Source organism: Phacochoerus africanus, chromosome 10 (assembly GCF_016906955.1).
Source record: "Phacochoerus africanus isolate WHEZ1 chromosome 10, ROS_Pafr_v1, whole genome shotgun sequence".
In the NCBI taxonomy this organism is placed as follows: Eukaryota; Metazoa; Chordata; class Mammalia; order Artiodactyla; family Suidae; genus Phacochoerus; species Phacochoerus africanus.
In genome coordinates, this window is record NC_062553.1 from 101726621 (window position 1) to 101753589 (window position 26969).

Sequence of the window (26969 nt, forward strand, 5' to 3'; positions counted from 1 at the left end):
CAAAGCAAATCCATACTGTCACAGAAATAACATCTTAAATCAAAGGAAGCATGCAAGAATCAAAGCCATCTATATTAAGATGATTGGACTCTCCAGTGATTCAAACCCCTTCATTTTCATAAGCAATCTAGTTGCTACCTACGTTTCCCCATGAGTGAGCTCTGCATGCTTTCAAATGGGACTGGCTAGACTGAGGGGAGGCCCACATGTCTGAGTCACATAGATACTCTGCAGGAACAGAATAGCGCTGATGTGGGGGCCTCAGGCCTAGGAGGTGATTTACAAGTCGTTGCCCAAAGGTGAGCTTGTGGCCATCTCCACTTACTGAACTTCCATCTGAACTCTAAATGATAAACAGTAACATTAATTTTTTAAGTTTCCTTCCAGGAACAAAATTGTTTCATGATACAACAGTTAAAAGATGTTTCAATTTTTTTAAAAACTAATATTAGAACGAAAGCAGAGAGAAACTTTTTTTAACTTCCAAAAAATATGATACTACAGAATACACGGACAGTATAGTATAGAAAGAAATACATACTTTTAAAATATATACTTCATTTTGAGTGTGAACTTTGCTTTTGACCTTCATTTTTTAACATTCTTATTGATATATAATTCATGTTATAACATTCACCCATTTAAAATGTGTAATTCAGTGGTTTTTAGTATATTCACAAAGTTGTGCTATCATCATCAGAATCCACTTAGAATATTTTCACCACCCCCCAAACAAAACTTCCTAACATTAGAAATCTCTTCCCATTCCCCTTCCCAATGCCCCCTGACTCCCCCAGCCCTAGGCAACCACAAATCTACTTTCTGTCTCTACGGATTTGCTTGCACTTTCCTTTTGCCGTTTATTCATTACCTGTAGGTTAAAGTACAAGTTGACTGGCAGTTATTATGAATAAGTAACTCAATTAAAAGACAATACTATGAAATTAAAAACCAATATTTTATAAATATAGATACAGAGAAACACCATTCCCTTCCTTCCTCCACAATTAGTAATTACAACAAATAACACTGACTTCATAATACCCCTTTTTCAGGGTAAAAGCCAGTGGTGAAAAAGTCTTAACAGTGAGTTTACTTACAGTGTGGATGGTGGGAGACATAGTGTCAACTTCGTCCTCATCTGACAGGTCAGCTATGTTCACTGAATTCAGATCGGCAATGTCATCTATGTCCTCCTCTCCTGTCAGTGTCGTAAGGGTATTACCCAGAGCATTAAGTCTTTTGCCAATGTTAGGATCCATGTGGACATCAATCCCACACATTTTCCACAATACATTGAGTGTCCAGGTTCCAGCACTACTACTTTCTGTTTAAAGAAGTGACATTTTTGATAAGTCTTGGGTATAGGAACTTAAATAACTCTACACCCAGTGAATAAAGTGAATGATGGCACTGTGAAATAACTAATGTCTCTCACAGCTAAATCTGTCAGAAACATTAGATTACGGGATTAATTTCCCTATTGTCTAGTGTGCATCTATGGTTTCCTCTCTGTAGCACCCTTCTTTCTCCAGTGACCTATGGGTTCCTTTCTCCTCTCAGTCACCGAGCTGATCTACCTTCCCAAGGCTATAGTAGGAGCTGGAATGACCCTCCTTCATTAGCCAGAATTAGTTAGATAATTAGTCTGGGCAAGGGTCAAAGTTAGAAAACTAAGAATACTTCTCTGGTTCCTCTCTAGTGACTGAGGGTGGGGAAATGAAGCTCATGAGCTGCTGGCAGTCATGTTCCTGCCATGTGTAAGGAGGTAAGCAGTAAGGAAAAATGAAGCAGCCAGAGAGAAGAAGAGACAAGAGCTGGAAAGAGCCCCGCTGACAGCTGGAATGTAGTTTCCAGTAGTTTCTGAGGGCCCCTGAATTGACCTGGTTCCTTCTCTTCACCGAGATAGCCATTCCTAAGTTTAATTGTGATCTGTAAATATTCCAATAAGTTCCCCATTTTAAGATCGTTTGAGTGGTCTGTTTTCACTTATTAAGAGTCCTGACAAAAACTTTTATATGACCTTTTCCCCAGCATGTATGTTTACCTCTGTCATCACCTTTCTCCTGCTGGAAATTTCCTAACCATTTCAGTTCTCTGTCAGTGGGGACTTGCAGGCCTTGCTACTGTGAGAGTTTACTTAGGATGAGCACTGAGACTAGGTTTGGGAGGATAAGAGGAAACAGTAAGGAGAAAAAGGAAATCTACTCATCTTAATCAGCTTTTACCCCTTTCAACATTTTAAGAGCTTTTAAATAAATATCTCCCTTTAGCTTTTCCTAAGTTTATACCAAGCAAAATAAAAGTTTACACTATGCTATCATCTAAGTCAAGACAGGTTATTACTTCTATAGTTATCTCCAAAGAGTTTCCTGGATTTCTACCTTTTAAACCCCAGAAAGTGGGCTTTGATACTGTCACATCTCTTCCTTGCTCAAAAAAAATTCAAAGGCTTTCTCACTGTCCACTAAAGAAAGTCCACACTCCTTAATTTTGGATTTAAGATTTTTCCCATCTTATTTTCACATAACTCTATTCCAGCCAATTTGGACAATTTTTTTTTTGTCTTTTTTGCTATTTCTTGGGCCGCTCCCGCGGCATATGGAGGTTCCCAGGCTAGGGGTCTAATCGGAGCTGTGGCCGCCAGCCTACGCCAGAGCCACAGCAACGCGGGATCTGAGTCGCGTCTGCAACCTACACCACAGCTCACGGCAACGTCGGATCGTTAACCCACTGAGCAAGGGCAGGGACCGAACCCGCAACCTCATGGTTCCTAGTCGGATTCGTTAACCACTGCGCCACGACGGGAACTCCTTTTTTTTTTTTTTGTCTTAATTTGGACAATTTTAATTAAACACTGTGTTTTAACATTATTACGGGTATAATTCTAATTTTTTTTCTACTCACATTTTCCAGTTTTTGCTTAACAAACAATTTTATCCATCTTTCAATACCTGTTTAAATGTTTGTTCTGGAGTTCCCTTGTGGTTCAGGTTAAAGATCCAGCACTGTCACTGCAGTGGCTCTGGTTACTGCAGTGGCATGGCATGGGTTTGATCCCTGACTCGGTAACTTCTGCATGTCACAGATACAGGGAAAAAAAAAAAAAAAATCCTTGTTCTTCCATAAGGCTTTCCCTCATTGCAGTATCCTTATCCTTTGAAATTCAGAAATTTTTTTCTTCTTATAAATTTCATTAGCAATTGGAATTTTATATTTTATTGAAATTACACTTATTACAGTTTAGTTATACTGCAGAGGCTTAACTGCATTATGAGAATTTAAATTTATAGAGTATATAGTATATCTTATTCATCTTTGTCTTCCCCAAAACATTTTGTCATGTATCTTGTACACTGATGGTGTCTAAATAAAAACATGCTAATGTTACTGCATAATAGTTTTCACAAATTAGGGAATATCAGAGTTAGTTTAGTTAAAACATCCTCTAATATAAAGGAAAAATAGATATAAAAGCGGAATTCTACCTAATATATGTAGCAAAAGTAATACCAAATGTGAATTACCAGCAGCTGCTTGTCCTGTAGTCCTGGAACATACTTCATAGGTACCATCTGGAACTACACCTGCACGAAAATTGCCCCCAAAATAATTTTCAATAAAATTATGCTTGTGACTAGATATTATACTGCAATTTTTCACCCCAACTGATTATCTAAATATTAACAGGATTACTATCCTGTCTAAGTTACAATTTCTAATCTGGAGAATGAAAGGGCTACCTTATATGACTTGCAAAGCCTACTTCATATCTCACAATATTTTATTCTTATTAAAAGAACTAAACTGTATACATCTAGTATACATAATAAGTCAACTATACTTCAATAAAGAAAAAGGTTTTAGCTTTACATTATGCATGTGAATTCCTAATAATTACTAATAAAAACTACAAAGCAGAAAACTTTGGCACATTTGTAATTTGGAATTCTATGTCAACAAAACAACTACTCTACTTCCTTCTTCTGCCACTCTCCCAAGACAAGAGACAATAAGCACGTTTTGAAAACAAATCATTTGATATCCTCCAAAATCCAAAATAAATTATGATTATCACAATTATCAGCATGTTAGTGTTCTACTTTGCTGGTGTAATATCCACCGAGGTGCTGAGTTATTATTTATATATATATTTTTAAATTTAATTTTGTTTTTAATTATTTACCCAATACGATTTTTTTTCTACTGTACAGCATTATATTTTTTAATACGTATTTTTGATTTTGAGTCAGAGGCATATTTCTTATGCATTTTCCATTTGTTTAAACTGTTAATGAAATGTTATCCTCCCTTTGCTTCCAAGTATATTCTGTCCAGTATGATTGTAATGATGGCAAAAGGTCATCTTAATAAAAATCAGTATGTTTAAATTTAAGGAAAAAAGCACACAAACAAAAGATAGTTATTGGCACATTGTAAATCAACTATACTTTAATAAAAAATAAATTTAAAAAATTTTAAAGGGGCAAAAAAGAGACAGTTATGGTGACTTTAAAAACATATATATATATAACAGTAAAACAATTATTTGTAAAGATTTCTGATAAAGGCAATTATTGGTCATCTGAGTATTAGGCGTAAGTATTTTGATATCAATTCTTCTTAGTAACCTGAAGTTTTTAAAGAAATCCTAGTATTTTACCTGTGAATTACCTAAAGGCAAAGTATTCAAAACCAAGAATTTCACCTGAAATATTAGCCAACATTAAATGCCCAAATGTTAATTTTTGATATAAAAAAAGTGGAAAGTTTTCCCAATACTCAAAAAGAACCGAGAACTGGAAAGATTTTCTTCCAGTAGAGAGGAAGAAAAACTGTTGAACAATGGTATACCACCTTTTGAAAAATGAATTAAGGATTAATTTTGGTTTACAGATTGGCTGAGGAATTTTAGTTCATAATGTTTAATTCTTCAAATAAAATTTTTCTTCACTATTGAGGTTAATGATGCTTCATCTACTCTGCTGTAATATTTAAAATAAAACAGTTAAAATAAATGTACCCTTTTACCTTCAAAATAACATATAAAATTTTTTTAAAAAAGAAAAATTAAAAAATAAAAAACCTAGAACCGAAAAAATAGCATATAAACACAGCTTTATTCCTAACCTTGAGTATTATGGAATCAGAAGAATTCACACAAGTTACACTCTGTATGCTACATATTTGGGAGTGTGGATTTATTATTTATGGCTGGAGTTCCTGCTCCTGTTTATCCTGTACTATACAATGAATTGGCTTTTGCACATTTATCACTTTCTTTCAAGATCCCCACAGAACGAATACATCTTACCTAGTCATTCATTAATCAATTATAGGTAAGACCAGGGATTAAGCAAAACTTCAGATGTTGCAACATCAAAAAGAGTATCTAGTTGGTTTACTTACCAGAACTACTGAAAGCTGCAGTTTTTCACAAATATGGTTTGATATCTTTAATTAGAAATAGCCTTTATTTCACAAAGTCCAATAACATTCCTATCTACAAACATCCTTTAGTTTTACTACTAAAGATACTGGAATTATTTTTTAATTTCAAAAATTCTAAACCTCATACAAAAATAAAAGACACTCACAGGCATTCATCACTAGGTCCCCACGAATTTCTGGTTTCCAGTCATCCCAAGATGTCTCAAAGCCATCAGCAAAACGAATACAGAAGTTTTTGAAATGCCCTTTACTAACTAGAGATTCTGAAGAACAAGCAGTGATGAGAGTACTTTCAATGGTCAGTACTAAGGCAGAACCAGTGTCAAGGTCTCCAGTATGATTCGACTGCAAAATATAGAAGAAATGACAAAAGGTGACAACTTTCAAAACTTGGAAATCTCATAGGATTCATAGGACCAAACATCTAGAAAGAGCCAACCCTAGAAAGCTTCATTAAAAAGCAGCTTACAAAGATGATGACTACCTTAAAAAACTAAATTGCTAGAATGAAATGCATTTGCCATGCACATTTTTTAAAAACTGAACTTGCAAAAGGCTAATTATCTATTTTTCTATCTCAAGCCTTTGTTTTAATTGTAGGGAACATTTTCATTTTGACAACCACCTCTGATGTGTATGGCCTTCCTGGGCTCTTTCCACCATGCCACTGAAATATTATCATTTTTCTCCTGAAGCACAAACATATCAATCCCTGACCCAGAGTTTTTCTTAACACTGTGTTGCCAAACAAAATACTTTTAAAAGATAAATTCATTCAACGACTGGTTACAGGTTATTTTAGGTAAGTGACAACAGTAAAACATAGATCTCTGTATTTGTTATAGTTCTAACTTCTTAGCCAGATAGGGGTTCACAGCCTTTTCTCTCATACACATGTGCATGCAAATACGTATTTCTGAGAACTGGTCCTAAATTACAAAGAGGAAAATTTTGCTTTATCCAGTATACATAACTTATAAGTTTTGTTACCATTCATTATTACAGTATAAAAGAATTTTGAAATTCCTTTCTCTTAGACAAGGTTATTAAACATTATGAAATAGTATTCTTAAGTATTCTTTGTTCCTATTGAATTAACAAGTAAATGGCAAAGATATCTTTGCTAACTACAAAACAAATGTAAAAATTCTGAAAAGCAGGCTGCTTATTCTCCAAGGTAAAAAATTAAGATGTATGAGATGGGTGTCAACCTCATTACTATTCTGAGGCACATCAGAATGCTTCAGAAAAAAGTCTCATGAGATTCATATTTAATACACTGCGGATGAACAATGGCTGAAGTTCAATCTTACTCACTATTTATTCAACTCGTTATAAACTGTTAACCTGAAAATTTTATTGTTATATTCTACATACATAAGAATGGTTAGTAAAAAATGTTTGGTTCTTAATGTTGGTCTATGATTCTATTTTTTATACCTGTGCAGTATTTGTGATAGGCAGACAGATTCCCAGATCATTCACAGTGAGCTGGAGGAAAAGAGTCCCAAACGCCTGGGCTGATGTTTGCTGGATACCAGGCAACATATCTACCACTTCCTTTGTAGCCATATGAATATCTTTATGCAAAGCCATTCGTTGTTCATTCCAATTGTCATAGGCAGCCTTATAATTCAGCCAAAACAGCACAGCTTTTGATAATTAAGACAGGGCAGAAAGAAAATTAAAATCAAAACTGTAAACAATACGGCAAGTAAACCTCTATAGCTGTAAAATCCTGTTCATTAATAAAAATTACTCTCAGAAAATTGTAGCATTAGAATTAGAAAGGAGCTATGAGGATACAGTCAACTTGACAAATGAAAAAAAGCAGAAAGCAAGTAACTGCAAAATGGCAAAAGAAGAAAATCCAGGTCCATCCATTCATTCAAGAAATTATTTGTAAAATGCCTATTATATGCCAGGCATTGAGACAGATTAACAAACAAACAAAAAAGCATGATTTAGAAAGAGAAGCCAAAAACATTTGAGTCTGTAACAAGAATGAAATCTTAAGGGAAACCATAATTTACTGTGGTATACGGAAGGAGGAGCCTGAAGAGAAGATAAAGGGGTCAGAGAAATAGAAGGAAAAGCAACTGTTACGACATGGACACAAAGAGTAGAAAGTACTTTAAGGAGTTGCTGAAAGCTGATCAGAGGCTAGTAAGAAGAGAAATGAAAAAAATGTGCTCTGGATTTAACAAAATAAAATGTTATCCATAATACTGCCAAAAGGCCATTTTCTAAGAAACTAAATTTATCTCCAGCCAATACCCACCACCAACTTAAATCTTTCATGGCTTCATAAATGGTTCTTTCTAAAATACAATTCCTATTTGCTGAAGATACATTAATTAGACCCTATCTATCATTCAGTCTTATTTCCCATTATTTTATCAAAGTTGCAGCTATATTTCCTTAAGACTTCTGTGCTCATATATATTTATTCATGTTCTCTCTCACTTGGAAAATATTTATTTACTTCTTGACTACATGCCTGGGACTGTTCTAGGCCTTTGGATACAGAGGTAAGTAAGACGAGCTTTCATTTCCTGTCTCCCTGGTGAACTCCTAACTCCAAGTTGAATTTGAAAAATTAGTTTCTCCCCTGAGAAGCACAGGGAAAGTTAGAGACTCCCTCAGATATTAGAATATGTGTATATGCGTGTATATACAAAGGATATATCAAACATAGATACATATGTGTGTATGTGTGTTTTGTGTATGTGTGTGTGTATACACATATATAAAAACCTCCTCTCTGTAGTCTACTTTGCTTTCTCTCCCACCCGAGATTCCTTGAGGGCAGAGATACTGTTTTCCGTATTTGTATTTCACTTCTATTTACTAAGCAAGAAATGTTTACACATTAAATGAATAAAGATAGTTCCAAGGCAAATGAGTGTGATAGTTATCCAAACCAAAAAAACAGCATTACAATTAAAATTCTGAATCAGACAGTCCTATAGATTTATGTAGAAAGCAAATAATTTTGGAAAGTAAAATAACTTTTAAAGTTTACTTACTTCATTTATTTTAAAAGAAATGATGGGAATAAGCAAGAAAGTTTTTTTTTGCATGCTCACATTTCAAATTTAAGAGATGTATAGCTGTCAAGCGTTTACACTGGTAAACTATAGATGATTTTTCCTAGTGTTACCAAAACATTTCTAAATCAAACAAGGCAGTATTGGACTTTTATCTTACCTCTATCAAAGGCCACAGGCTGTGCATAAACAATTGGTCTATTCAAGGTAATAAGCACAGCTTCCCTATCTGAAGAACCACTGATTTCTTCTCGCAGGGCATTTCTTAATCCAATTCTAGTTTTAAAATAGGCAACTTGATGAAAATCAGAACCGGCTTCCTCATAAACCTAAAATAAAATCAAAAGCTCAGTAAAATCAAGTAATGGAAAATGTTTTAATTTAGAAAATTAAGTTTTAACACCATAATGGTATTGTTCGCCAAAAGAACTATAGTACATTTTTAATTTCATTTGTCAATGACATATATATTCCTGACACTCTGTACCAGAACACTTGAAGTTAATTTACAAAATGGACGTGTATATAAGAGATAAATACAAAGTCATCATAAAATTCATACAAAAGCTAGGATTAGGTCCATATTCTCAATGGCAATGTATTAAATGTTTCGAGACAGTTAGATCCTCTCTCTTCTCAAACTGTACTTATATTTGAATAAATTAGTGTTTTTCTAGAGATGACATAAAATTTTTGTTCATTTATTCCCCCATATAATCTTTAAGATACCTATTCAGTTTTGAAAGTGTGACTGGTATTCCATTAATCAGTTATTTAAAGAAGGAAAAACAGTTAAAATCTACATAATAATTTTTGGCCAAATAAAAACAACAAAAAATTCCTTGATGAGCTATGGAAGTTAATTTTTATAAAACAAAATCTGATGTATTGCTATATATATATATATATATATATATATAATTTTTTTTTAACTTTACATGTTTAAACATTATGGCATGCAAAGTTTGCCTTATCATAGAGGACAGCTAGGAAACCTAGTAACATTTTAAGGACTGCTAATGCTAATAAATGCTAGTGAACAAATGTTCATGAAGATACTAGATTAAGCTTCATGTGATTGCATTTGCACTGAACAATATACTACCACGAAAATACTCTATGAAATGCCAGGTAAAATTATAGCCTTCTTAAGTGATTTTTCATTAGAAATTCTTAGAAACTTTAAATACTTTTTAAATTGGGGTTCCTGCTATGGCACAGCAGGTTAAGGATCCAGTGTTGTCTTTGCTGTGGGGCGGGTTTGATCTCCAGCCTACCACAGTGGGTTAAGGATCCTGGACTGCCACAACTGCAGCATAGGTCACAGCTGTGGCTCAAATTCGATCCCTGGTCCAGGAACTTCCACATGTTGCCAGCATGGCCAAAAAATAAAAAAATTAAAAGTATAGTAATACTAAAAGAAGTTCAAACTAATATGCAAAGTTCAAAGGCCACAGTTTTAATATTAACATTCTCAGCACTTACCTGATGTTTAACAATTTGTCCTAATGCCAGATTTAAATCCACTTGGCATTTACCAAACAGTTTTAGATAGCTGCTACTTCCTGGTGAAGCTTTGGTTTGAAGTCGGTTTGAAAGTTCCAATTCAATCAATCCAGTCTCAAATCTCACAGCTCTCATTGAAGGAGTTGTGGCCGTTACTTGAATACCCTAGCAGATTATATGTTTGGAGGAAAAAAAAAAAATCAAATCAACAATGTACACCTAATCAAATGAAATCTTTCAATATATGATATATAAAATATCATGTTTTAAAACAGATATAGGATGTCTAATGAACTGATAAAACTAGCAAGATCCTTTAATTTCTCCTGTCAGTGGGAACTTTTTCAGCTATTAAATTTCATTTCAGTATTTTGTATATAAAACACAGACTATTCCTGGATTAAATACATTAATTACAATTAACTATTTGGTAAGAATGGTTTTTAAGAACACAAATATAAATATTAGAAATAACAACGTTTATATTAAGGTATTATTTTAATTGGACAAGTGTACAAAATATTTCTTAAAGAGTAATTTATAACAGCAATAATTAGAAAAAATCAAAATGTTCACCAGAAGGAAGCAGTTAAATTGTTACAAAAGTGGACCTAAATGTTCTGACATGAAAAAGTATTGTTTTTAAATATGCATAAATTACTCACATATAAAAATACAAATAGGAAAATATCCTAAAGGACATTCAATCATTACAGCTTCTTCTCTGAGTGGGTAGGGCTATACTTCTATTTGGCATATTCATGTTATCATATGAATTTTGTATAAGCATACATTAAGTAGAAAAACACTTCTTAAAGAATCATTATTTTATTATTATTTATATTACCTTAAACTGCAAGTTCAATGAATAGAGTAGAATTTTAGGCTTGTCTCCATCTGCTGTTCCATCATGTTCATTCCAAAGAGGAATAGGCTGCTCCCCACCTGAAGGACGTTAAATAATTGAAGGCTTGAGGCAATTTCTTTAAAAAGAAAATAACTACTTCGCATGTTTAAAAAAAAAAAACTTTTTCCAATCATTAACTCAATCTGTAATAGGGAACTTCAGCCATATCACATTTCACTGAGACAGATGTATGTGTGTTAAGAACATTTTATAAGGATTAAGACAGAACATTATACATATATTTAAACCAAACATGATTATACATCTCAGAAAATATATTTGAGGGAAAAAATTACAATGCAATAATCTCTTCAATTAAAAATACGACATTTGTCATTTATATTCTCATGCACTATAAACAAAAAAGAATGAAAAGAAAAAATAAAAGCGGAGAAGTAAAAAATAAGGTTATATATATTTTAGTAATAAAGAGAGTGACAATAAAGGTTTGGCCTATACATCAAAAAAAAAAAAAAAAAAAGGCGGGGCAGAGGGCCCTGGGGATAAAGTTCCTACTAATAAACTATTTGTTGCCCAGGCCATGGAGCATTCAGGAAACAATATTCTATTATTTTAAAATACAACTTCTAGGAGTTCCCATTGTGCCTCAAGTGGTAATGAACCTGACTAGCATCCATAAGGACGCAGGTTTGAACCCTGGCCTCGGTGGGTTAAGGATGGGCATTTCTGTGAGCTGTGGTGTAGGTTGCAGACGCAGCTCGGATCCCATGTTGCTGTGGCTATGGCATACGCCAGCAGCTACAGCTCTGATTCAACCCCTAGCCTGGGAACTTCCATTTGCCCGTAAAAGACTACAGAAAATAAATAAATAAATAAAAAACTTCTAATTTATTGTAAGAACTTTTCTGCATGCTTATCCTTCAAATATTTTATCTTAAAATGATTCATCTTTTCCTATAAATATTGAGCTTGTATAATACCAGAGAGCAAATATAGGTAGGATGCGACTTTTTTCCTAGGAGGTATTCAATTAATATAATCCATCACATCGAAAAGCTAAAGAAGAAAAATGATATGATCATATTAAAAGATGAAGAAAAAGCATCTGACAAAATCCCACACCTCTTGGTAATAAAGACTCTGTAAACTAGGAACACAGAACTTTCTAAATTTGAGAGCAACTATCTATAAAAACCTACAGCCATTATCATGCTTAAGGGTGACAAGCTTGGTTTTCCCACTAAGATAAGGTGCAAAGCAAGGATGTCCCCTCTTACTACTTCTTTTCAACATCATACAAAAAGTCCTAGTTAATGCAATAAGGCAAGAAAAGGAAATAAAAGATATATAGCTTGGGAAGGAAGAAATAAACTGCTTTTGTTCACAAATGACCTTGATCACCTGCTCCTAGAACTAGTAAGTGCTTATAGCAAGGTTGCATAATACAAAGTTAATAATATACAAAAGTCAATCACTTTCCTATGTACTGGCAATAGTGGAATGTGAAATTAAAAATACAACACCATCTACATTAACACCACAAAAAATGAAATATTTAAGTATAAATTACCAATATGGTAACAAGATCTACAGGAGAAAAACCACAAAATTCTGCTAAGATAAATGTCAGTTTTTTCCAGCTTAGTCTATAGATTCACTACAATCCCAATCAAAATTCTAGCAAATTATTTTGTGGCTATCAACAAACTCATTCTAAGGTATACATGAAGAGCCAAAATAGCCAATAAAACACAGTCATGGTGCAGTGGAAACGAATCTGATTAGGAACCATGAGGTTGCGGGTTTGATCCCTGGCCTCGCTCAGGGGTTAAGGATTCGGTGTTGCCATGAGCTGTGGTGTAGGTCGCAGACATGGCTCGGATCTGGTGTTGCTGTGGCTCTGGCGAAAGCTGGCAGCTATAGCTCCAATTAGACCCCTAGCCTCGGAACCTCCACATGCATGGGTGCAGCTCTAAAAAGACTAAAGACAAAAAATAAAATAAAATATTGAGGCAGAAGAACAAAACCAGAAGACTGAAACTACCTGAATACAAGTTACAGTAGTCAAGACAGTGTGGTATTAGTGAAATACCATAACACAAGAAGATCAACTGAACAGAAGTAAGAGCCCCAAAACAGACTCACATAAGTATAGTCAAGTGGTCTTTGACAAAGGAGCAAAAGGCAATACAACAGAACAAAGATATAGTCTTTTCAACATATGGTGCTGGAATACCTGAACATCCACATGGAAAAAAATAAATCTAGATATAGCCCTTAAATTTCTCACAAAAATTAACTCATAACAGATCACAAGGCCAAATTTAAAACACAACACTAAAAGGTGTATTTGGGGGTGCTATTCTGTACCCCTTCACAAGCTTCAATGAAGCTCAATGAAGTCAGGCATGTTGCCAACTTACGTGTCTTGGATATGACTCACTAGGTCATCTTTTTCTTTACATAAAAATTATGTCAGAAAAAAAGAAATCAGCTATTCAAAAAAAAAAAATAAAAACCAAAAACCCCTAAAACCAGAAAAATCATACAACATAGTAGAAAACCTAAATGATTTTTGGTATAACAATGACTATTTAGATGCAACACCAAATGCATGATCCATGAAAGAACTGATAAGATAGACTTTATTAAAATAAACTTGTGCTCTGAGAAAGACAGTGTCAAGAGAATAAGAAGACAAGCCATTACTGTGAGAAAATGTTTCCAAAAGATAAATCTGATAAAGGGCTATTACCCAAAAAACACAAAGAGTTCAAACTCAATAATAATATACAACCTGACTAAAAAATGGGCTAGAGATTTTAACCTCACCAAAGAAGATATACAGATCATAAATAAGCACATGAAAAGATGCTTCACATCATGTCATTAGGGAAATGCAAATTAAAGCAACAATAAGATACCACTACACACCCATCAAATGTAAATTTAGCACAGTGACAACACCAAATTATGGGAGGATGTCGAACAACAAGAACTCTCATTGATTTCTGGTGGAAACGGAAAGTGGTATAGCCACTTTGGAAGACAGTTTGGCAGTTTCCTACAAAACTAAACATACTTTTGCTATACGATCCAGCAATCATGCTTCTTGGTAGTTACCAAAAGGAGATGAAAACTTATGTCTACATAGAAACCTGCATATGGATGTTTATAGCAGCTTAACTCATAATGGCCAAAACTTGGAAGCAACCAAGGGAGGGATGAAGAGGCAGAGCACATAGGACTTTTAGAGCAGTGGACCTACTCTGTAGGATACTGCAATGGTGGATACATGTCATTATACATTTGTCCATAGCCACAGAAGGTATGACACCAAGAGAGAACCCAAATGTAAACTATGGACTCTGGATTATAAAGATGTGTCAATGTAGGTTCATCAGTTGTTAACAAGTGTGCCACTCTGACGGAGGATGCTGATAAGGGGAGGGAGTGCTATACCTGACTGAAGGCGGGGCTATCTGGGGAATCTCTTTACCTCTCAATTTTGCCATGAACCTAAAACTGCTCTAAAAACTAAAGTCTATTTTTTTTAAAAGCCTATTTTGTTTATCTATCACTACCCAGAAAATCATTTATACTCAGAAAAAAAATTAAAAGAAGAGCTCTGCCTCTCACAAATGTATTATACAGTGCTTTTATAGAAATATCAGAGACATGACTAGTCACATTAACTCCACAGTTTTCACCTTGTTGGGAATTAAATATATACCTGGTTCAATTGTAAGAAGGTATTCTCATTATATTTATATCTCCCTATATATTCATGGCTGTACATTACTCGAAAATAGATCTCTTCTCTTTACTACATAAGTGCTTACCTACATCCTTCTGAAACCCAAGAAATCTATGGGCAATAAGATTATAAGAATTGATTCTTCAAAAAAGAATATTCCTAACAAACTTGATGAACATGAGAATACCTATGCAACAGAAAATGTTCTAAAGCTAAATTTAACATAAAGGATAAGCATGAGGGAAAAGTTTAAGAAATAAATAAGGAAAATTATCACGAAGATTATGGGAGAGTAGGGAAATAAGACAGAGATTAGAATACAAAGAAATCTGGCTACAAGGATTCAAAGTATTTCCTCTGCAAAATATGTTCTATTCTCTAGTTTTGAAAATATAAAGAAACCTATGTGGCTCCATGAGGCCCTGGGCCAGCTGGATGATAAAGTGACTTTAACTTGACTTCTGCTATTTCTCCAGGGTTCACGCTGTATTCTTCACGGTGATTAGCTAGTCTTCCTGGTTGGAACATTAACTTCCAGTTTTCTTTTTTCAGTTCATTATTCATAGACCGAGGGATATACTTTACTTCCAACTTCTAACAGAATGTAATTCAAAGGTTAAGAAAAGCCTTTCTCTTTCATCAAACCCACTTTAAGGACAGTTTACAGTACCAGACTATTACTAGGGACTTTATAATCCCCAGTTTTTTACCAAAAGAGATATGAGATTCATTAATGGAAGTCTACTTGGTTTTTAATTAAACATATTCAGCAATAGCAGTCTTAAAAATACACTCTAAAACTCAGAAAAATTTACCAATTTGAAATATTCTTAACTTTCATATTATAGACAATGTTCTAATGCAATTTTAACAAGGCAAATGGACCATTAAAACTTCTGTACGGTCCCCAATTAGAGACAACTTCAGGGGCAGAAAGGGCTCCTGCTATATATTCACCTCTTCCTTAACGGTTTGTATTCAACCATTTCCAGAAAAATTCTAAGACTACCAACTGACCTGATTTTTACACTTAACTTGTATATAATAGCTCTGCCAGGCCTCTTCAATGTGATCATTAGTTAGCTTCCTCAGATATAACCAGAACCAACCCATGAGAACCAGGAAAATCTCTTGCTCACATAGTTGCTACATAATCCAATTCCCTATCCCAATAGTTCTATCCTTTAGGGCCTTATCAAACACTGGTCCATAAGCCCTGTCTCAATCTTCTCTACTCCTTTCTTGCCAAATGAGACTTCACTTAAGAGGTTTTGAATATGACTTCCTCTGGGAACCTTTTCGAATTCCTTCGATTAGGTTAATTCCTCCTTTGACACAGACACAGCAACCCTCTTCTGTCATTCAGAGAATTCATCACAATGATAATTGAATACCTACTTACTCAATAAATATGTTACATGAATTAATTTACAAATGAACTAATTTACCCATTAACATGGAGGAATCTCCTCTGATGACAATTTATATATGAAGCTTAAGTATTATTTCAACATGATTATACATATACAGAAATATTCAATCTTAAGAATTGTTACACAGTCAACTTGTTTTCCACTCTACTCTTAATGAATTATATTGTGAATTAAAAATCAATTAAATATTTTTTAAATAAAATGCCTATTTCCTGTTAAAGTGTAAAATGGTGAGTTAAGAATCTCACTCGTAATCTACTCTTGAGGAATAGCAGAAATATAAAAAGGGTTGCTATCAACAATTTACCACGTAGCCAGTACACAGTCACTATCTGGCACATACTGAAATCAAAATCTTAATATTGGTTGAAATTTTGTTGCAAATGAGTAAGATTATTTTGATTAACAGACAAACACTAAGCTTTTTGGGGGGTAAGGGAAAGCAAATGGAGCTTTGTTTAGTTTATAAATTATAAGTCCATATATTATACATGACAAAAGTAATAAGCCAAAGAATTTGTAGGTGAGACAGCCAGAAAAGGAGTTACTCAAAGTACCTAAAAAAAATACTCATACATTGATACACTGTCGTATACCAATGAGAATAAAAACTTGCTGTATGTTTTGTAGTATAAGGAACCAGCTCATCTTACCAGAAACTTTTTGTATTACTTCGTTAACTTCCTTCATGAACACTTTCTGTACAAACACCAAATGGTTTAGAAGATCAGTTGTAAGATTATGTTCAAAGGAACCAACCTGCCAAACAAAAACAGAATATTAGATTAACACTACGAATTATACTAATTTTAAATACATCTCACATAAATCATCCCAAATTCTGAAGAAAAACAATTATCTATACACTATTTGAAATTAATATGCTAAATAAGGGTTAAAAAGATTCAGATTCAGGAGTTCCCATCGTGGCGCAGTGGTTAACGAATCCGACTAGGAACCATGAGGTTGCAGGTTTGATCCCTGCCCTTGCTCAGTGGGTTAACGATCCGGCATTGCCGTGAGTGGTATAGGTTGCAGACGTGGCTCGGATCCCGCTGTGGCGTAGGCCGGTGGCTGCAGCTCCGATTCAGCCCCTAGCCTGGGAACCTCCATATGCCGCAGGAGCGGCCCAAGAAATAGCAAAAAAAGACAAAAAAAAATTCAGATTCCCCAATTGCCTTGATATTATTATGAGCCATTCCCCCATTTTTTAATAATAGTAGCCAATAAGGTATGAGAAATCTTTTGAAAATGAATAAAAATTATACTTTATGTAATCTGTTAATTTTAAAACTGTAATTTATATAATTATTTTTTTAATGACTACTGTTGGAGTGTTAGATCTATGGACCAGTATAAGTGAAAGTAAATGTATTTAATCATTCAAATATTTATTGACCATGTACTCTGTGTATTGCATTTGGTGCTAAGGATACAACTGTGAATAAAAACAACAAAATTATGCTCCAATGAAGCTTACATTTGAGTGAATTAGCAAATCAGATATATTCACTTAGGTTTACTATAATACATGCCACAGGATTAGCATAAGTCTAAAATTTCTGGCAAGAATTAGTTAATACTATAAGACACTGATGAAAAAAATCAAATATGACACAAAGATATGAAAAGATATACCATGATCTTAGACTGAAAGAATCAATATTGTCAAAATGACTATACTACCTAAGGCAAAAATCTACAGATTCAATGCAATCCCTATCATTGCCAATGGCATTTTTCACAGGACTAGAACAAAATATTTTAAAATTTGTATGGAAACACCCTGAATAGGCAAAGCAATATTGAACTGGAGGAATTAAGCTCCCTGACTTCAGACTATACTACAAAGCTACAGTCATCAAAACAGTGTGGTAGACACAAAAAAAAAAACACAAATATACATCTGTGGAAAGGATAGAAAGCAAAGAAATAAACCCAAGCACCTATGGTCAACTAATCTATGACAAAGGAGGCAAGAACATACAGTGGAGTAAAGACAGTGTCTTCAATAGTGGTACTGGGAAAACTTGACAGCTACATGTAAAAGAATAAAATTAGAACATTCTCTAACACCATACACAAAAATAAACTCAAAATGGATTAAAGACCTAAACATAAGGACAGATACTATAAAACTCTGTGACATAAATCGCAACAATATCTTGTTTGATCTACCTCCTAGAATAATGACAATAAAAACAAAAATAATCCAATAGGACCTAATTAAACTCAAAAGCTTTTGCACAGCAAAGGAAACCATAAAAAGAAATGAAAAGACCACCCACCTAATGGGAGAAAATCTTTGCAAAATGATGCAACTGACAAGGGCCTAATCTCCAAAATATATAAACAACTCATACAACTCAACAACAAACAACAAAAGAGCAACTGAAAAATAGGCAGAAGAGCTAAATAGACATTTCTCCAAAGAAGACATACAGAGATCCAATAGGTACATGAAAAGATGCTCAGTGTCACTAATTATTAGAGAAACACAAATCAAAACTACTATGAGGTATCACCTCACACTGGTCAGAATGGCCATTATTAATAAATCTATGAATAACAAATGCTGGAGAGGGTATGGAGAAAAGGGTACTCTCCTTCACAGTTGATGGGAATGTAAATTGGTACAATCACTATAGAAAACAGTATGGAGGTACCTCAGAAAACTAAACATAGAACTACCATATGATCCAGCAATCCCACTCCTGGGCATATATCCAGACAAAACTATACAAAAAGATAATGCACCGCTATGTTCATAGCAACACTAGTCACAATAGCCAAGACATGGAAACCACCTAAATGTCCATCTATAGATGAGTGAATTAAGAAGATGTAATACATATATACAAATGGAATACTACTCAGCCATAAAAAGAACAAAATAATGCCATTTGCAGCAACATGGATGCAACTAGAAATTCTCATACTAAGTCAAGTAAGTCAGAAAGAAAAAGACAAATGCCTTATGATATCACTTATATGTGGAATCTTAAATATAGTACAAATTAACCTATCTACAAAACAGAAACAGACTCAGGGACATAGAGAGCAGACTTGTGATTGCCAAGGGGGAGAAGAGAGGGAGTGGAATGGATGGGAGTTTGGCACTAGTAGATACAAACTATTGCATTTAGAATGGATAAGCAATGGATATCCAGTTTCTTGGGATAGAGCTTGATGGAAGATAGTATGACGAAAAGAATGTATATATAACTGGGTCACTATGCTGTACAGTAGAAATTGGCATAATACCATAAGTCAATTATACTTTAATAAAAAAAGAATTAGTTAATAAACAGAAGAAAAAGTAGGCCCTAATTTTACAGTAATGATGAGTAAGGCAAATGCTTCAACATTTGTCACTTTGATAGAATTCATATTTTGATTAAAAAATTAAGAGCAAAATAGATGTAGCAGTCTTAAGTGAGAAGTCACATAAAGTCTAAGTTGCATTGGGAACTTTTATTTTGTATAGAGTAGTACCAAAAGGGCAAAGATGATTTTCACATGCATCTATTTCAGACAACAGTAAAATGGGAAACGCTGAAAGAGAAACAACTTTAGATACTTCCTAGTGTTTGTCATTTATTGCATTCTTAGTAAATTTGGCATAGTTCTATCCCAATTACAAATTTTGTACCTTTATAATACCTAATATTAGTAAGGAATGATGTAATATATTGAACTAGATTTATTTTCTGTCAAATGAAACATTAATAATAGTATTGCTAAGGAGTTCCCATCATGGCTCAGCAGAAATGAATCTGACTAGCATTCCATGAAGGCGCAGGTTGGAGCCCAGGCCTCGCTCAGTGGCTTACAGATCTGGCATTGCTGCGAGCTGTGGTGTAGGTCACAGACAAAGCTCAGATCTGGCATTGCTGTGGCTGTGGTATAGGCCAGTGGCTAATTTGACCCCTAGCCTGGGAACCTCCATATGCCATGAGTGCGGCCCTAAAAAAAAAAAAAATATATATATATATTGCTAAACTAGAATCTGGAACACTTATTTTTCAGAGTAGAAAAGCACAAATGAAATATGCTTTATAATTTATCTTTCAGTAAATAAATATTTGACTGCTAGAATCTTGAACACTATTTTCTTTTTTTTTTTTCCTTGGCTGTGGCCACAATATGCAGAAATTTCCAGGCCAGGGATCGAACTCAAGTTACAGCAATAACTATGCTGGATCCTGAATTGCTAGGCCACCAGGAAACTTCATGTACACTATTCTTTTGTACACACCTGTTTTTCACATTCTGAAATCCAAAGAAGGTAAATCAGACTTAAATATGTCCTATGTAGCTATAATATTTCTGGAAAGAAGCCAAAGAGCATTCTTACAGATGCTTCAGATTCTAGGCAATAAAACTTTTAAATCAAATAATTGGCAAAATGATTTTTGGTAAGATTGCTATTGTTCCTGACACACTAACAACTTAAGCTGAGGGACAGCAGAGTGTATGACCCCGGTATCTCTCATTTGATAGTTAAGAGACTTAGAGAAAATTGCTTAATGTCTCCAAATTTAATTTTCTACTATATCAAATTGGATAATAACAAATGACCTGTTTACCACAAATCAAGTGAAAAATACATCCAAATGCTTTTTAAACTTATGATAGTTGTACAGAGATAAAACAAACAAACAAAAAGATGCAATCAGGTATGCTGGCTTTCAATTTCCCTTAGTAAAGAAATTAGTTTGTGAATCTGATTGTAATTATTTTCTCTCTCTGTCTGACCCTTGTACTGTTGATACGTAGCCAGAAGAATCCTGTAACCTCTCTAAAGGCTCAGTTTCTTTATTTATAAAATGAGACTATATCTGCCTCAAAGGACTGATTTAAGGGCTGTACAAGCCAATGTATATGAAGCAATTGAAAAATGTCATATAGTATTAGCTTTTTAACAGTCAAATGAATCATGAAAATATTGCAGAGATGGATGGGAACTCAAACCTAATGTAGGCAATACAAATTCAAAGACAACTAAAGGAGAAATAGCAATTGATTAAAAAAAAAAAAAAAGACGACTTAAGGGAAAAAAGCCTGCTAAAACACAACTATAAGGAGATAAGACACACAAACACACCAGATTCAGTACAAAATTCTGTAGGAATAAATGATTCAATGATTTGTCTTAAAAATTTGGATCACTATATATTTTGATACACTAAAAGCTTGAAGACTCCTAAATTATAAAGACCAAGAAAATTAAAAAGTGAACTTACTTCTGCCACACAACGTAGATAATTTCCCTGTAAATAGTACCCTTGTTTAGAAGGTAGTTCATCTATACTCCATACTTGATCTGAATAACTGTCGTGCTCTTCCATTATGTATTTCCCTGACATAGTCACAGGGGGAAGGTTAAGACTGGCAGAAGGAGGAATGGTTGACATATCTGTGGCAGAAACTTTTGAGGTAAAACGCAATCTGTGATTTGGCAGCTCAAATGTAAACCTGGTCTGTGCACCTGTAAGAAATAATAATAAGAAATAAGAAAAATGACTGTTGTTATTCAGGCACTCATTCAACTCATTTCATTCCTTAATTTGTTCAATAAATGGTGTCTATGACAAATGTGTGCATTTTCTAAAACCTATGCTGAAAGATATGAAAAGGATATTTTAAATTGGCTTATAAAATGTTTCCTATCTTTAAATAAATGGTTACCAAAAAGACTCAGTCAGTACTATAAAACCAGCAAATATCATTTATTAAGCCTAGTAGGCACCCAGCATTGTGTTAGGTGCTAGAGAAATGCCTGCAAAAGCTTTTTTTTAAATTTTAGTGAGGTATAGTTGACTTACAATGTTTTATTAGCTTCAGGTTTATAGCAAAGTGAATCAGTTATATATATACATATATCCAACAAATGTTCTCTTTATTTCACAGAATGTAAAGAAAGAAATCACCCTTATTAGAAAAGACTTAAAATAAGAGAAATTAGTTAAGTGCACAAAACAAAACCATACACACACAAAACCCAATCCGCAGAGTGGTTATTTTTTTTTTTTTTGGCTGCGCCCGTGGCATGCAGAAGTTCCCAGGCCAGGGATCAAACCTGAGCCACAGCAGTGACCATGCTGGATCCATAACTTGCTAAGCCACCAGGGAACTCTCACACAATGTTTTATTCACAGAGAACAGTCAGCAGTTGACAACTTGCCTCCTGGTCCCAATTCAGTATGGAAGGAAGCAGTGAAATTGTCAAATCGAATAAATTATACTCACTGAAAACATTCATCAAGTATAAAATTATATAAACATACGTATCTTTGATCTTAACAATAATTAAGGTGAGTAAGACCATATTTCAAATAAGAATATGGTATGTTTTTTGGTTTACTGATGAGCCTAAACTCTTAAATGGACAATTTGGCATGTAGCAGTTTAAACAATTATAAATGGATAACCTGTACTATTATTCAGGTCACATTTCTCCAACTCCTTATGAGGGCTTTAAGGAGTGGCAGATACCTTGTTAAAATTATGATCTATTACTGACCATTACATATACTCTCTAAAATATATGCGCATATTCCTTTCTAACCAACAAAATATACTGACACTGTTCTGTATGTAACTAATTCTCTCCACTCAAACATCATTAAATAGCTTAAATAGCTTATTTTGCCTACACTCATACTTTATTATACATTCCTGGTATTCTTGATTGTATCAGAAATAATTCTTTTTTCAAAATACTAATTAAAAGTTATCTCTTATATGTCACACTCACTATATTCACTCACTATACAATAACATTCATACTGGAATGAGTTATTCATAAACAGAAAAATGCTCTCCAACTTGTGCAATTGTGAAAGGCCAGAAAGGTCACAACTGCTCTGATCTCTTACTTAGCATTCCCGCCAGGCACTCACAGACCATGGCTTACAGGCTGCAAGGAGTGTGGACCATCTACCACAGTACCTACCACTACTAATATCACCAACATCACCGAATAAAATCACAAGACTAAAGTAGTCCTAGGCTTCAGGTCATCCTTATCACTTGTGCAACCATTATTTTACTACTATAGTCCCTTTCCTTCATTTCAAGAAGAATTATGGGTTGTTATTTGTCTGAACATTTGACAGTACGTTTTCTTTGCCTCTAAATCTTTATATCCTCCTAGTTCTAAAACTGCCATTTTGACTTTTGCTTTGCTGCTTCTGTTGACTCTTGTACTTCATGGATGGCCTGAATAAATGGCCAAGGTGAGTCTAACTTATTGTTAGTCCAATACTTGAAGGGCCAACACTTCTGACTCTGCTATATATGGAAACTCACTTTAAAGTTCTTTTGTTTCTGTTAACAAAAAGATCTAGATGTCAAAAAAAATCCCTCTCAATTAAAAAAACCTAAAATGTGAGGAAGCAGGAATAAATACACATATGTATATAAATACTTACATGTATGTATGTATGTATGTACTCACATATATGTGTACATGAGTGGTTTTTAAAATTGTTAATAGAATAAAAGAGAAAAATATTTTAATTTCAACAAATGCAGAAAAAAGTATCCAATAATAAGTATTTAACAATTATTCATAGAAACTCTTAGCACACAAGGAATAAATTTTCTTAAGCTGATAAATAACCCAGCATAAATCTACAGCAAACATCATATTCACTGGTGAAATATTAATTCCCTTAAAAAATGTAAATAAGACAAGGGTGCCCACAATACCCCTTTTACTGAACATTGTAGTAGAGGTGCAATAAGATAAGAAAAATAAGTAAAAAGGTATAAGACTCCAAAGGAAGAAACAAAAATCTTCTTTGCACATCTTATTAGCAATAAAAAATAGTTTAATATGGTACCTAAGTAAATAAATATATCCTGCACAGATACACAAAAGCTTTAGGTTGAAGAACTTTAAATTTTGTAGCAAAACACTGAAAAAGACCTAAAGAAACAGAGAAATAGATATATTCAGGAATAAGAAGGTTAAATTCTGTATCAATTCTCAATATCAATTGATATTTTCAATTCTCTAAGTAAATATATAGATTCAACTAAATTGCTATAAAAATCAAAAAAGGTTTTTTTCAGGGAACTTGGCAAACTGATTCTAAAATGTGTATGAAGATAGTTCACTTATGGAGCAGAGGGTTAAGGGTTGGTGCTGTCACTGCAACAGCTCAGGCCACTTCTGTGGGTGGGTTCCATTCCTTGCCTGGGAACTTTCACATGCCGTGGGTGCAGTGTAAATAAATAAATAAATAAAATGTATACAAAGGAGCAAAAACCCAAAAGTACCCAGGACAACTTAAAAAAGGAAAAGTCAGGCATCAAAACAGACTACTGAGGCATAACACACATCTCTGAAACAGACTGCCATAAACAGAAACTCTTAACAGATGACAAGTTGGATTATCTATCACTGAAAAAAAGAACAGATTAGTTAGTACGTAATCGTGAGATAACTGGTTATGCATAATCTATACCAAATTAAAGAAAGAAATAATCAATTCCTTACAGATTAGGAATTTAAATATGAAAAGCAAAACTTCAAAATGTTTAACAGAAAATATAGGAAAATATCTTCATGATCCTAAGAACAGGAGGATTTCTTCAAGACATAAAAATATACAATAAAACAAGAAAATATGGTAAATTCAATTACTTTAAAACTAAGAGTATCTGCTGATCAAAAGACCAAAAAGTGAAATAAGCCTCTGACTGGGTGACAATGTATGTTGAACATGTAACTTCAAAAGTATTTATTAATTTACTAAGTATACAGAGAACTCCTATAAACCAAGAAAAATACAAATGACTCAATGGTAAAATGGGCAAAAAACAAACATGAACCATCAACAGCTATTTTACATAAATATATATCATCATAATCATATTTAAAAATTCAGTTCCATTAAAAATTAGAGAAAGATAAATTAAAACTACAATGAGATATCATCCACCTTTACCAGACAAGCAATAATTTTGAAGTCAGATAATACCAAGTGCTGACAAGGATGTGGAACAGTGGGAGCTCTCATCTAATACCGGTGGAAGAGTAAATGCTGGTGAACTCAACCGAAAAACAGATTTATATTTTCTAGTAAAATTGAAAATGCATTTACTCAACAATCTAGTTGTATCACTCTAAAGTAAATACCCTTGAGAAACTTTTGCACGTGTGCAAAAAGATGCGTATGAGAACAAATGTAACAGCAAAAAAGTAAAATGAGCCAAAAATCCATCAATAGCAGAATGGATAAATAAATTGTGATATAATCACTTAAAGGACTACTATGTTTCAGTAAAAAAATGAATGAATCAAAGATGTATGAATGAAATTAGATGACTCTCAAAGAAAATGTACAACAAAAAATTTCCAAGCTAAAAAATACACTATGAGACGCCACACGACTAAAGTTTAAAGTAGGCAACAACAAAGTCATTTATGAGTATACACATATGTGGTAAAACTATAAAGAAAAGCAAAGGAATGGGTAACACCAAATTCATGATAATGGTTATTCACCAAGTAGTCACAAAGAATATTATGTGGTAGTGATAAAATTCCTTGAAGAAGCCTTCTAAGTACTGGTAAGGTTTTAAGTTTTTTTGTTTTTGTTTTTTGCTTTTTGGGGCTGCACCTGCGGCATATGGAAGTTCCCAGGCTAGCGGTCTAATCGGAGCTACAGCTGCCAGCCTACACCAGAGCCAGAGCAATGCCAGATCCAAGCTGCATCTGCGACCTACACCACAGCTCACGGCAACGCCAGATCCTTAACCCACTGAGAGAGGCCAGGGATCAAACCGGCAACCTCATGGTTCCTAGTCGGATTTGTTTCCACTGCACCATAACAAGAAGTCCTTCTTAAGTTTTTTTTTTTTTTTAATAAAAGTATAATTGATTTACAATGTTATGCCAATTTCTGCTATACAGCAAAGTGACCCAGTGTGTGTGTTTTGTGTGTGTATTTTTCTTATATTATCTTTCATCATGGTCTATTCCAAGAGATAGGATACAATTCCTGTGCTACACACACTTCTGTATATTTGCTACATTTCAGATTAAAAATTCAACAGTAAAGTGCTTTTGGAGAGGACATATAAGGATCACAAACTCTTACAAAGGTAGCTAATTTGAAGAAGTCAAATTACCTCTGATTGGAGCTAAATGCAGCCAATGGGAAAATAAACCGAGTTACTCAGGCTATCAGAACCTAATAGATGTAGAAATGTATTCAGCTTAAGTTTTAAGGTGGTAATAGTCTCAAGAGTAGAATAATTATAAAAAAATCCAGATGAAAGCAGGTCCATGCTGATCATTCAGGGAAGTGTACTGATATTTTCACTTGACTGAAAAATACTATTAATGAAATTTAAAAGTGTTTTGATTAAATTTAAATTTCTGTATGAAATCTGTAAAACTGAATCTTTCACTAAAACATTACTAATTTCTCAAACCAGTCATAAATGTTAAGAATGAATTCAAATTCAGTGTTACCTGTCATTCCATGACTTCTCATTCTTCCCATTTTGTATTCTGCTTTCAGAGATGGTAAAAGTGCTGCTCCAATGGCTATGCCATCTAACATGGCACTGAATTTAAGGACAATAGGCTTCTTTTCTAAACCTTCTGGTAGCTGAGGGAATTCATTTGTTTCAATAGGAGTCTGATTAACACTTGTTGGGGTTTTTTCAGAAGGTAGAGGCGTGGCAATATCTTCTTTTACAGGCTGTGGGCTATAAAGCAAGTAAAAAAGTTTAAAAAAGACAATTAGAACAGCTACTAATGAAACAAATTGTATAAAAAATAAAAACTGTATAAAATTGGAATTTTCAGTGAAAAATAGCAAAACTAAAATGAACAGATGTCTTATTCCCAACACGAGACTTTCACAAAATAGCCATTAAAA

At 33.9% G+C, this 26969-nt stretch overlaps 1 protein-coding gene across 11 annotated transcripts in view; it reads right to left on the minus strand.

Annotated features, from left to right (window-relative positions):
- The window catches only part of BLTP1 (bridge-like lipid transfer protein family member 1), a 198236-nt gene that overhangs the window by 44882 nt on the left and 126385 nt on the right, over positions 1-26969 (minus strand). For 9 of the 11 annotated variants that reach the window (XM_047751650.1, XM_047751649.1, XM_047751654.1 and 6 more), the window contains 11 exons: positions 26558-26796; positions 21312-21556; positions 16719-16824; positions 10855-10952; positions 9987-10172; positions 8662-8830; positions 6892-7103; positions 5598-5796; positions 3528-3587; positions 1101-1327; positions 143-343 (listed from right to left, as the gene is read on the minus strand). In XM_047751650.1, coding sequence (XP_047607606.1) covers positions 143-343; positions 1101-1327; positions 3528-3587; positions 5598-5796; positions 6892-7103; positions 8662-8830; positions 9987-10172; positions 10855-10952; positions 16719-16824; positions 21312-21556; positions 26558-26796 — 1942 coding nt within the window. The remainder of the gene's footprint in view (positions 1-142; positions 344-1100; positions 1328-3527; positions 3588-5597; positions 5797-6891; positions 7104-8661; positions 8831-9986; positions 10173-10854; positions 10953-16718; positions 16825-21311; positions 21557-26557; positions 26797-26969) is intronic. The other 2 variants (XM_047751656.1, XM_047751655.1) reach the window with 1 other exon arrangement.